The 14,224-nt window shown below is 40.3% G+C and overlaps 1 protein-coding gene across 1 annotated transcript; it reads left to right on the top strand.

Moving 5' to 3' along the window:
- Positions 1-13,810: 13,810 nt before the first annotated feature.
- Positions 13,811-14,005, top strand: LOC112587875 (TP53-regulated inhibitor of apoptosis 1-like). The gene is given in 1 exon segment (XM_044945021.1): positions 13,811-14,005. A coding segment is annotated over 1 exon segment (195 nt).
- The last annotated feature ends 219 nt before the right edge of the window (positions 14,006-14,224 follow it).

Genomic DNA, 14,224 nt, shown 5'->3' with positions numbered 1-14,224 from the left:
AAACCAGCTTGAACATCTGGAAGTTCATGCTTCACGTATTGCTGAAGCCTGGCTTGGAGAATTTTGAGCATTACTTTACTAGCATGTGAGATGAGTGCCATTGTGCGGTAGTTTGATGGAATAAGACATGTACTAATGCTATTGAACTTGGAAGTCAATACCACTTAAATGTCTTTCAGGCTCTATGAGATACCTTTAGAAGCAGGATAGATGTAAGACCTGGCCTTAACCCTTTAGGTGCACATATTCTAGAACCTGGAGAGAAAGTAGTGGAAGATACAGAAGAAAAAACAAATGTCTATGACACTTTTCTGAGTGATATTTTGATATGAACTACTTAGGGGAATCTAGCACAGGGAGAAATGCTTTTGATGAGAGATCTAAGGCAATGACAGGAAAGAAACAGCATTTTTACTATATTGTGTGATAAACATCATAAGTAAAGTCATTAGGGAATGACAATACAGGAAGCCAGTTGACAGGTGGCTTCATTAGCCTGGGGAACTGAAAGGGAACCTACAGAGTCATTTGTATATGACAAGGAAAAAGAGGTCACTGCATCTTCTTTGGGGCTCTTTTGCCTGAAATGACATAATTTTTCAAAAAATCTATCCTCTTGGTGCTTTACAGCTTAAACTTTAGAAAACTGCTAGTGGGGTTAGCCACCCTTCAGGACATTCAGACAATTTCTCAGTCTCCCTGGGAATAACTTGCAGTTTTAATACTTTCCAGGATATGGGTTGAGGAGTACGAATGCTCTACTGCCTTGGGGGTCAGTGCCCTAGGGAGAGGGCATTGCCCAGTCTTCTGTGCTGAAGCTGATTGATACAGGAATCATTTGATGTCCATAGAAACACTTGATACTACTGAAAGAATGACAAAATGATACAGCACCGACAATAGTAAGCTGATTGGGTCTTCCTCATTCTGTAGATGAGGATACTGTTGCCCAGGTAATTTAAGTCTCTTAAGTCTCTTAAGGTCACATGACCAGCCAGTGATCATCTGGAGTGATTTCCCAGATGCTTCTTCATGGCCAAAGCAACACCTTTTCCATCGTGCTCATGCTCGTTTGCTCAGTTGTGCCCAACTCTTTGCAATCTCATGGACTATAGCCCACCAGGCTCCTTGGTCCATAGGATTTACCAGGCAACAACACTGGAGTGGGTTGCCATTTCCTCCTTCAGGGGAATCTTCCCTACCCAAGGATTAAAACCATGTCACTTGTGTCTCCTGCATTGGCAGGCAGTTTCTTTACCACCGAGCCACCTTGGAAGCCCACTCCATTGCTCCATGATAAAAACATTTCTAATTACTTTTCTGATTTTCCTGTGCAAAGCAGGCTTCAGTTTGACTTGAGCTAAGCAAGATCCTGAGAGTGAAAATTACCTCCTAGGGTATTAAGTGAGGGCAATCTGCCCTCACCGCTTAGGTCTTAGGTAGTGAAGAGGCAAATCTGTTCTTCCCTGAACCTCCCTATTGTTGGGAACTCCACCTGGGCCTCAGGGAAAGGGCCTAACCCAGTTATCTGACAAAGTTAGCTTATGCCACCATGCCATAGCCTGCTGTTCCTAGAAGATTTTTATGCAGAGACAGAGATGACACATGGGAAGGTAACTTCTGTGGGCCTGATTAGAGAGACAGTCACATCAGAGCTAGAAAATACCTGCCTTCTTCAAAGGTATTGAAGTATTCACGCTGCTTCAGTGCAGCCAAAGGTCTGCCTTGAAAAGAGACCCAGAATGCTTTTTTTTGCAAAAAAGTTAATCCCACTGGAATCTTCTTCAATTAAAGCAAGCTCTAGGGGCCAAGAAATAGACAAGTGAATTAAGCCTTAATGACTCAGCTCCTCTTTCCTCCCTGCCCTTGTCTACCAGCCAGGAATGTGGGGAGGAAATGAGTTAGGTCAAATCCATGCTTGAGCTCTATAAAGCAAAGATCTATCCACGCCCAAGGTGATTTTATTTAAAAATGATATTTCTTTGCAGTAAGTCTTCCCTAGCCCTTGGCTCCAGTAAGTAGGAATTTCACATGTACAAATCTGAGAAGAATATGAATGGAGAGGAAGGCATGGCTGCCCATCAAAAGGCAATTGAGGTGTGGCTAAAGTACTGGCTTTTACACTAAAAGGAGCTGGATGATTCATTATCTCAGGTTAAACTCTCCACCATTAGACCCAGAAACAAAAATTCATAATGAACAAGTGATTTATTGACAAAATGCTCCAACAGAAAATAGAGAGTCAAAGAAACAGGACAGGGATGAAGAGACTGCCAACCAGGCAAGGGTATCATGTCAGGCAAAGTACTAGACTGAACAGCTTAAGCTTGAACTTGAAGGTGAACTCTTGAATGTCAAGTTACCTCAAAGATGACCCAACCTGAGGCCAGATAGCTTGAGTTTCATAATACAGTACCTATCATCCAGAGAAGGCAATGGCACCCCACTCTAGTACTCTTGCCTGGAAAATCCCATGGACAAAGGAGCCTGGCGGGCTGCGGTCCATGGGGTCACTAAGAGTCAGACACAACTAAGCGACTTCACTTTCACTTTTCACTTTCCTGCACTGGAGAAGGAAATGGCAACCCACTGCAGTGTTCTTGCCTGGAGAATCCCAGGGACGAGGTAGCCTGGTGGGCTGCCATCTATGGGGTCGCACAGAGTCGGACACGACTGAAGCGACCTAGCAGCAGCAGCAGCAGTACCTATCATCACTGGTAAAGGGCTCTTCAAGGAGTATATAAACTCCTAAGCCTCCAATTATCTGTAATTTCCAATAAAGAGCTCCTGTAACTCAGAAACAGTTCTCCAATACAGCCACAATTTCAGGCTGTTGGGACTGAAATATACCAAAGGTTAGGACATATATTTAAGGAGAAAAAAAAATTTTTTTTAATCTGCAAATGAAGAAAAAAGAAGAAAACATCATCTTAAAGATATCCCTTAATGCAATGATATCCTACCAACTGTGCATGTGTGATCAGTCACTCTGCTAAGTCACTTCAGTCATGTCCGACTCTCTGTGACCCCATAGACGGCAGCCCACCAGGCTCCTCTGTCCCTGGGATTCTCCAGGCAAGAACACTGGAGTGGGTTGCCATTTCCTTCTCCAATGCATGAAAGTGAAAGTGAAAGTCGGGTCGCTCAGTCGTGTCCAACTCTTAGTGACCCCATGGACTGCAGCCTACCAGGCTCCTCCGTCCATGGGATTTTCCAGGCAAGAGTACTGGAGTGGGCTGCCATTGCCTTCTCCGGATCAGTCACTCAGTCATATCTAATTCTTTGCAACCTCAGACTGTAGCACACCGGGCTCCTATGTCCATGGCAATTTTAGGCAAGAATATTGGAGTGCGTTGCTATTTCCTCCTCCAGGGGATATTCCCCACCCAGGGATGAACTCATGTCTCCTGCATCTCCTTCATTGACAGGAAGCTTCTTTACCACTGAGTCACCAAGGAGGCCCATCCTACTAGCTACATATCCCCCAAAATCTTCTTTTAACTGGGACATCTGTGTTCAAGAGAGTCACATTAATTTACTAATTTGTAGGCACTGTGCTAATGCATTTTATGGTACCATGGTGATTACCACATGTAACATATGGTTCCTTCAGTATTCTTGCCTGGAAAATCCCATGGACAGAGGAGCCTGGTGGGCTACAGTCATGGGGTTTCAAAGAGTCAGACACTACTGAGCAACTAACAGTTTTCATTTTCATTTATAGCAAGACCATTGGCACTTAGCAGTCTCAGATTTAAATCTTGATTTGCTTACTTACTAGCCGAGAAATTTTATGAAAGTTACTTCACATCTGTGTGACTCAGGGAAGGGGTTGTGAAGAATAAATGAACTAACCAAGTACAACCTTTAACAAGCTAGTCATGGCACACAGATAAAAATCTCAAGAAATATTGGTTATTAACCATGATGACAATAGCAATAATAAACTGCTCTTTATTTATTCACTTATGCAATAAATATTTCTCAAGTACCTATGAGGTATTACAACCACTTACAGGCCAAGAATTACAAAGTTGTTAGACAAAGATCATGACCTTATGAACTTACATTCTGATAAGAGAAACAGATAATATAGATAAGTAATACGCAGATAAGTAACTGATGCAATATCAGTTACTGATCAAGGCAACAAAGAAAATGGAAGCAAGGCACAAAATAAAGAAGAGTTGTGGGGTGGGAGATGGAGATTATCTTTACATGTGATGCTCAAGGACTACCGTCTGGGAAGGATAGTTGAATAGAGACCTGAATGTGTTAAAGAGATGAGACATGGAAAGAAGAGTTCTGGGAAGAGGTCATAGCAAGAATACAAGTCCTGGAGGGGAATGTACTTGGCATACTGAAGAAATAAGAAAAATCCATTGTGGCTACAGTAGAATGAAGCAGGCCAAGAATACTAAGAAATCAAGTCAGAGACAGTGGCTAGATCCTGTAGAGCCAAGTAACCCTTGGCAAAGAGGTGACTTTAATTAGACTGTGATAGATAATCACGATGGTGTGATCACTGACCTAGAGCCAGACATCCTGGAATGTGAAGTCAAGTGGGCCTTAGAAAGCATCACTACGAACAAAGCTAGTGGAGGTGACAGAATTCCAGTTGAGCTATTCCAAATCCTGAAAGATGATGCTGTGAAAGTGCTGCACTCAATATGCCAACAAATTTGGAAAACTCAGCAGTGGCCACAGGACTGGAAAAGGTCAGTTTTCATTCCAATCCCAAAGAAAGGCAATGCCAAAGAATGCTCAAACTACTGCACAATTGCACTCATCTCACACGCTAGTAAAGTAATGCTCCAAATTCTCCAAGCCAGGCTTCAGCAATATGGGAACTGTGAACTTCCTAATGTTCAAGCTGGTTTTAGAAAAGGCAGAGGAATCAGAGATCAAATTGCCAACTTCTGCTGGATCATCAAAAAAGCAAGAGAGATTCAGAAAAACATCTATTTCTGCTTTATTGACTATGCCAAACCCTTTGACTGTGTGGATCACAATAAATTGTGGAAAATTCTGAAAGAGATGGGAATACCAGACCACCTGATCTGCCTCTTGAGAAATTTGTATGTGGGTCAGGAAGCAACAGTTAGAACTGGACATGGAACAACAGACTGGTTCCAAATAGGAAAAGGAGTACGTCAAGGCTGTATATTGTCACCCTGCTTATTTAACTTATATGCAGAGCACATCATGAGAAACGCTGGACTGGAAGAAATACAAGTTGGAATCAAGATTGCCGGGAGAAATATCAATAACCTCAGGTATGCAGATGACACCACCCTTATGGCAGAAAGTGAAGAGGAACTCAAAAGCCTCTTGATGAAAGTGAAAGTGGAGAGTAAAAAGTTGGCTTAAAGCTCAACATTCAGAAAACGAAGATCATGGCATCTGGTCCCATCACTTGATGGGAAATAGATGGGGAAACAGTGTCAGACTTTATTTTTTGGGCTCCAAAATCACTGCAGATGATGACTGCAGCCATGAAATTAAAAGACAGTTACTGCTTGGAAGGAAAGTTATGACCAGCCTAAATAGCATATTCAAAAGCAGAGACATTACTTTGCCAACAAAGGTTCCTCTAGTCAAGGCTATGGTTTTTCCTGTGGTCATGTATGGATTTGAGAGTTGGACTGTGAACAAGGCTGAGCTCCAAAGAATTGATGCTTTTGAACTGTGGTGTTGGAGAAGACTCTTGAGAGTCCCTTGGACTGCAAGGAGATCCAACCAGTTCATTCTGAAGGAGATCAGCCCTGGGATTTTTTTGGAAGGAATGATGCTCAAGCTGAAACTCCAGTACTTTGGCCACCGTATGCAAAGAGTTGACTCATTGGAAAAGACTCTGACGCTGGGAGGGATTGGGGGCAGGAGGAGAAGGGGACGACAGAGGATGAGATGGCTGGATGGCATCACTGACTCGATGGACGTGAGTCTGAGTGAACTCTGGGAGTTGGTGATAGACAGGGAGGCCTGGCATGCTGCGGTTCATGGGGTCACAAACAGTAGGACATGACTGAGCTACTGACTGAACTGAACTGAACTGAACTGAGGAAATCACAGAGTCACAAACACTGATGTAGATGTTGACAGATACAATTTATATCTCTTTCCCTGTCTCCCAAAGAGCACAAGAGCATCTATGCAATCTCATTCTAGGAACACACAATCCCCAAGCTCAATGAGCAAATTAATCTCTAACAGCAAACATGAGCTACCTATATTGTCTTTTAGCCACTAGTAGTAATGATTTACAAAATGTACAAATAAAATCTCCATAATTAATCTCTAATACAAAGATACAGATGCCGATGCACCATCAGATTATCTTTAATATTTAGTTCCTCATCTTTTGCTGGTTTTGAGTTTGTATCTTTAGCTTTTCTGCCTTTTTGGAGTATAGTCTTTCACATCAAAATAACTTTTTTAGGTTGATCTTGTACCAAGCTTGCCTGGCTTGCTGGAAGCAAAGTCACACACTGTTAGAAATTTTTTTTTTTTTTTTATATTTCCTGTTTCACAGGAAGTTCTTCCATTCACATACCTCCGGTGGCTCCTCACTGACTACAGATGGAAGTTTGGTCCTGAGCTGAGTGCTCCACTCCTTCTCTTCCTAAACCACACAGACCTCTCCAACATGCCTTAGCTAACCATGTTCTTACACAAAGAAATCACCTGCATTGCTACAATTTTTCTCTATAGTCTCCTAAAAACAGTTTGCACAGCTGTACTGCCTCATCATTGTTTATTTGCCTAAGTGTTATGCTTCTGTCAAGGTCAAGTTTTAGTCTCATTTTTGTGTGGGTCTTCCCTCACAACTAAACTTCCACTGATCATTCACTCCTTCTGAACTACTTTAGTAGCTGTACTTCTCCTTCTATTTTGAATATATCTTGGATTATTACTGACCTTTTGAAGAACATATTTGTCTCTACAGGCCACCTGTGAACTCGTTCAAGGTGAGGATCACTTCTTACATGTCTTTGTACTCCAGGCACTCTGCCTATTATACTTGACTTTCCATCAGACTCATCCTTGTTCAGTCCTACTGGGTTAACACATCTGTCTACCCCCCAGCACACCTACATTTGTACTTTTTATGTTTCTCCTGAAATGTGTAAGAAATTGATCTATCTTTATGAAATCTTAATTTCTGCTTCAAGCTCCCCTTTTGCATTATGGAAGCAGTCTCAGTCCACTCAGGCTTTTCCATTTCTTTGTCTGATATTTAGCTTGTGTTTGGGGGGCCTCAAGTATATTCAGCCATCTGTCCACTCAGATAGCCATGGAGAATCCCATGTCTGAATTTGGTCCTTAGATGGAGTATGATTTCTGAAAGGTTGCTTTCTCTTATGCTGATCCCCATGCCAGGCCTGAGCTCTCTCCTTGCTTGTTTTAGAACCATGGTAATTTCTCTGAAGCTGTTCAGGACTCCACCAGCCTAGATTCACAGAGAATCCACTCTGAAGTCTTGCTACTTTCTCAGGGCTCTGTTCCTACAGCAGGAAGCATGATTCCCCCATCTCTCTACTGTCCACCAATGCAGATCTTCTCATCATTAGATATGATGGTCAAGGGACACCTCTCAGGGAAGAACAACTGAAGAGAAAGTTGAATGAGTTGGAGTGAACCATGAAAAGATATGAGAAGTGGTGTTCTGAGAAGAGGCCATAATAAGAACAAAGGCCCTGGATGAGAATATACCCTTCCTCTCTGAGTAAGGGAAAACTTCTTTGATCTGGAGGACGCCAAGTCACATATGCTTTCCAATATTTTGTCTCTTCCTTAAATTCTTAAGTTACCGTTAAGTATGTATAACCCAAATCCAGGAAAACATTAGCAAATCATTTTCTAATTCTACCTTGAAACTTCTCTATCTTAAGGCAATAAACTAGAAAGACTCTGTTTTGATTAGACAGGTATGTGTGCATATAGATAAATTGCCAGGAAAAATAATGATCATGGGTATAAAACAATACCTTATCATAATTATTTTAGTAACTAGCATAAACTTCTTCTTTTCCACATAATTCATCAACTTGGGAGACATTTTAGATTCTTTTCCATCTCCATTAATCTTACTGTATGTGAAACCACCACCAAAGACAACTCCTTGCCCTAAAATTAGATCCAATGATAACCGACCCAGAAGATTCTGCTTGACAAAACATAGAATAGATAGACAAATGAAAAAATTCAAAGTAGATGAGAATAAAGTGTACACAAGGAAAAAATAATGTGTTCTTGATGTTCAGATAAAGAAGAAATCAACTGTACCTTATTCTCTCTTGTCTTCCCTAAACTTCACCCAACTGTCTACATGTACTAGACATACAGTGGAACTACATAAACTAGGTATCGTGAAAATAATAATACTCATGGTGTAGATCAATGATAATTTTCTTTATTTTCTTAAAATAGGAATTTGATGTTGTTTGTAATAAATAGCATTTAATCTTTCCCAAACATGTAGTGATGCACAGCTTCCAATGTTGTAACCTTTACTCTAGATACCATATAAGAATATTTGTGACAATAACTGTATATAACTGTGAAATGTGTTTGTTCTAACAAAACTAGTTTCTTCCCAACAGAAAGAAATACAGGGTCTTTGATAAAGGACAGCATTTTATAATTTACACAGTTGCCATAAAGGCTAGGGGCCACTTTAGTCCTAAGTATTAAACAACTCTCTAATTTGACCCTCAATGTTTTGTTTTTTAAAAAACCACCTGAGCTGCTAATTTCATTCATACCAGCAGGCTTTAGGAATACACCAAGGACCATCATTTGGTTAAAAAAAAGGGCGATAATAGCAAAGACCCCAGACCTTTTATCTCCTTTTATAATCATGTTAATGTATGCAAAACACGATAGTAGGGACATACCTAGACGGAACCAAAGTGTGATTACAGAAGTGCATTAGACTCAGTCACCACCCTCAGGAAGTTCACAATTGAATTTACGAAGTAATGCAAAGATCAGTAGAGTACAGTGTGATGAGAGACATAACAAGTACAAAGTGTTGAGGAAGCACCAAGAAAAAGGTAACTAACTCTGCCTTAGGGGGTAGGAGAAAATTTTAGTGAGGAAGTCACATTTGACCTGAGTATTGCAGAATTAGTGGGGACTTGCCAGACAGAAAAGGGAGGGAATACTTCCCAGAAAAAGGAAATTGCACATACCTGTTTCAGGAAAGTGAATGATTCGGCTACAAAATATTAACTGACGCTGGACCTTGGGTTGCTAGGGGTGTGGAGAAGAGTGATGAAAGACAGATTTGGCAAGACTGACTGAGGGATGGGAAGATCAGAGAGGGCCCTGTCTGCCAGAACTTTGAATTTTATAAGAATATGAAGCAGAGAATTGCAGCCCTGTAAAGGAGAAATGCCAGAAGTTGTTGGGAAAACTGAGGTACTTTAGAAGCTGAGCTTTAGAAATTTTTCTCTGATAGCTCTTTGGAGATGGACTGAAGGAAAACAAGGGGCTAGTCCAGGTAGGAAAAAAACAAACCTTACTTCAGGAATTTAGAAAACTCTGCCATGCAGGACATGATGGAAAAGCCCTAATTGTCTTACAAATAAGAATCTGACTGACTCTTGTTCTGTCCACAGCATCAAGCAGCTCATGGTACTAGTCCCCCATATGCCATTTACTCCTGAGGCCCACAGTAGAGCACAGGTGTTCATTTACAATCCTTTTATGACTGGCTCTGACAGAATTTTTTTTTTCAGAGCCTTTTTCTCAAGTTTGGAATTATTCTTTCACATGTGATTATTTGACAAATGTCTGATGATCCCCAATAGATTCGAATCTCTGAAAGATCAGGAATTGTGCCTGCATGTTGCTCATCACTGTCTCTGCAGGCTAGTAGACAACTTGGCAAATAGTAGATGCTTAATAAATGTTTATTGAAAGAATGTTGACTGAAATATTCAGAAACAATTGATATGATGGTATTCTGCATGAGAAATGTTCAGTTCCTCTTGTTTTTCAAAATGGCAAGCAAAATATTCAATCTGTAATTTAATTATTGTATAACCGATTTTTGATCCTTTATGTTAAATTTTCTCGCCAACACTACATGTGAACACTAATCCTGTAAGCTGAAATTCATGAGAAATGGGAACAAAATTTGATCAAATTATTTTATTTTATGGACATTATATTTCCAAAATAATATAATACCAACTGCTTTGCCTGGATTTAATAATTAGTATTTCCCTTTCATTCATTCTTTCTTTTTTTTCTCTTTTATTTTTCTCTTTTTTAAGACTTTTTTAACCTTAGGCAAACAATTTTTCAATCATGACTATACATTTGATGAGGTTCTATTAAGAAACTCCAGTGTGTCCTACTTCTTACAGGCATACACATAAAAAGACAGTCAAAGCACTTCATTAAAGGCAGAAAGATTAAAACAAAGCATTACACAACAAAACCACCCACATTCAGTTTTGCAAGTCTAACAGTCAGCCTGAATCATCACCCTAGAGCAGCCTGCATTCCGTTCCAACCCAAGGCTTTAGCTTACCATTCAAGACCCGAGAAAATAAAATATTAGTATTGGTGACCAAAAAGGCAGGTGTGCTTCTCTTTCCTTGGTAACTCTTAGCCCTGGAGGCAGCAACTGTTTCTTGTTTTTTACTTAGTAAACACAACTCTTGGGAGGTAATTAAAGAACCAGCAGAAATCTTAAGATCACCAAAGAATAACAATTAGTCCTCATTCTAGCAACAGAATCTCTGGCTTAAGAACCTCAGAGTTGAGTTTTTGAATCAGCCTTACCCATTCCTGGCTCACTCCCATAACAATATCCTTCATGTTATTCATCCCATTCTTTACCCTATTTTTCTCTTCTTAAAGTTTTATTCATTGCTTAGCCTGAAGTAATGACCTTGTCCTGCTAGTCCTAGTCCTTCTTCAAGTGCCCACTCAAATGCCACCCTCACCCTCTCCCTCAGCATTTTAAGAAAACTGTGCTATTCCTTTGTCTGCATTCCTACAGTACATGGCTTATGCATTATTGCATGATATTTCTACTCTCTACTTTTCTCATCACCTGGTTGTCTGTTATTTTCCTGTTATTAGGTTGCAAGCCCCTTGAAGTCAGTAAGTGCAGAATTTATGCCTATAGGCTTACTTGGAGCCCAATTTGCACTTCAAGTAGTGTAGACAGGTGATAATAAATCATGAGTGGATGGATTCTAAAAAGTATATGAGAATCTTTACAATAATAGATATAGATACAATAAGACAATTAAGTTACAAACAGAAGAAATATTTGTTATAGGAACAAGAAATAAAAATATAAAGCAAGGTCAATAGAGTTATTGGAGCTGAATATTAAAATTCCTGGCAACTGATGAAAAAAGAGAGCTAAAGTACATCAACTGGATAAGAAGTAAGTGGAAACTGAAGCTAGGCCAGTTCTCACAAAGGTTGAAAATGAGTCTCAAATGATCTCAATCCCTTATAGAATTGAGATGATAAGCCTTTTTCTCTGTGATCTAAAAGAAAATAAAATACCATTCAGAGGAAGAAAAAAAAATACAGACATGCAATAACTTTTGTATATAATGCCAAACATTCAATCCAAATAACCAGTTAAGTCAAGAATAAGCTAAAATGGTGAAGAGGAAAACAAATAAACAAATGAAAAATAGCCCAACAGGTGAAAAACATACAGAAAAAAATTATTTTCCAAAAGTGACATAGAAATTAATCCATCAATTCAAAAAGCTCTATATAAAGCCACCCTTAGACACATCAGGGGAAAAATACCAAAAAAAGGCAAAAAGAAAATTTAAAAAGCATACAGGAAAACAGACACATTCAAGGAAGTGAAACTTGATAAGATAACCCTTCAGAGGAAATTTTATTTCAGTTTCTTCTTTTTTTTTTAAGTTGCTTTACAATTTTGTGTTAGTTTTCTGCTATACAACATTGTGAATCAGCCATAAATATACACATATCCCCTCTCTTTGGAACCTCCCTCCCACCATTCCAATCCCACCTTCCAGGAAGTCGCAGAGCACCACGCTGAGCTCCCTGTGCTATACGGCTGCTCCTCACTAGCTAGCTATTTTGCACATGGTAGTGTACATATGTCAATCTTACCCTCTAACTTCATCTCACACTCCTTCTCCCACTGTGTCCACAAGTCCATTCTCTATATCTGTGTCTCTATTCCCGCCCTGCAAATAAGTTCAGCAGTACCATTTTTCTAGATTCCACATATATGCATTAATATACTATATTTGTTTTTCTCTTTCTGATTTACTTCACTCTATATAACAGCTTCTAGTTTCACCCACCTCATTTCAGTTAACTCAAACTCATTCTCTCTTACGGCTGAGTAATATTACAATGACAAAGAATGCTCAAACTACCGCACAATGGCACTCATCTCACACACTAGTAAAGTGATGCTCAAAATTCTCCAAGCCAGATTTCATCAATACGTGAACTGTGAACTTCCAGATGTTCAAGCTGGTTTTAGAAAAGGCACAGGAACCAAAGATCAAATTGCCAACATCTGCTGGATCATACAAAAAGCAAGAGAGTTCCAGAAAAACATCTATTTCTGCTTTATTGACTATGCCAAAGCCTTTGACTGTGTGGATCACAATAAACTGTAGAAAATTCTGAAAGAGATGGGAATACCAGCCAACCTGACCTGCCTCTTGAGAAACCTGTATGCAGGTCAGGAAGCAACAGTTAGAACTGGACATGGTTCCAAATAGGAAAAAGAGTATGTCAAGGCTGTATATTGTTGCCTGGCTTGCTTAACTTATATGCAGAGTACATTATGCGAAATGCTGGGCTGGATGAAGCACAAGCTGAAATCAAGATTACTGGGAGAAATATCAATAACCTCAGATATGCAGATGACACCACCCTTATGGTAGAAAGTGAAGAGGAACTAAAAAGCCTCTTGATGAAAGTGAAAGAGGAGAGTGAAAAAGTTGGCTTAAAGCTCAACATTCAGAAAATGAAGATCATGGCATCTGGTCCCACCACTTCATGGGAAATAGATGGGGAAACAGTGGAAACAGTGTCAGACTATTTTTGCAGAATCACTGCAGATGGTGATTGCAGCCATGAAATTAAAAGACACTTACTCCTTGGAAGGAAAGTTATGACCAACCTAGATAGCATATTGAAAAGCAGAGATATTACTTTGCCAACAAAGGTTCGTCTAGTCAAGGCTATGGTTTTTCCAGTGGCCATGTATGGATGTGAGAGTTGGACTGTGAAAAAAGCTGAGCACCTTAGAATTGATGCTTTTGAAGTGTGGTGTTGGAGAAGACTCTTGAGAGTCCCTTGGACTGCAAGGAGATCCAACCAGTCCATCCTAAAGGAGACCAGTCCTGGGTGTTCATTGGAAGGACTGATGCTGAGGCTGAAACTCCAATACTTTGGCTACCTCATGTGAAGAGCTGACTCATTGGAAAAGACCCTGATGCTGGGAGGGACTGGGGGCAGGAGAAGAAGGGGAAGACAGAGGATGAGATGGCTGGATGGCATCACTGACTCGATGGACATGAGTTTGGGTGAACTCCCGGAGTTGGGGATGGACAGGGAGGCCTGGCATGCTGCAATTCACAGGGTCACAAAGAGTTGGACATGACTGGGTGACTGAACTGAACTGAATATTCCACTGTACATATCCACCACAACTTCTTTATGCATTCATCTGGTGATGGACATCTAGGTTGCTTCCATGTCGTGGCTGTTGTTAAAAGTGCTGCTATGAAATTGTGCAACATCCCAAAGCACCACCGCAGATGCTGACACCATGAACAATGTAGAGAAGACATGCATGGACTTGAAGTGCCAATATGACTAGTGCTTCCCTCAAGGGTAGACGGCTCCAGGGACCCATGCACTGACCCTTTTCAAAAGATACCAGAAGTGTTTTCAGAAAGCAATACAGGGAAAAGAGATTCCTATTGAAGGACTGGAGTTCATGGGCCATTGCAAAGAAAAATGATAGCTCTTCTGGACCTTGACAGTCAACTTGAAAATGGACTCCTCAAATCAGGAAATTGAGGACCCTCAATTTTGTCAATTAAAGCTGTGAAGATAGCATCAATTTCATGGATTGAGGAGGGTGGACTTTCCTTGCCTTCTTCTTGGTATTTTTCTCTTACTTGTAAAAGGTGATGAACACTCTTTGGATTGAGATTTTTAGCTTTGGCATCACAGCAGG

Source organism: Bubalus bubalis, chromosome 1 (genome assembly GCF_019923935.1).
Source record: "Bubalus bubalis isolate 160015118507 breed Murrah chromosome 1, NDDB_SH_1, whole genome shotgun sequence".
Lineage (NCBI taxonomy): Eukaryota > Metazoa > Chordata > Mammalia > Artiodactyla > Bovidae > Bubalus > Bubalus bubalis.
Note: the sequence above shows the minus strand (reverse complement) of the source record. Positions and strands in the feature narration are given on the sequence as shown.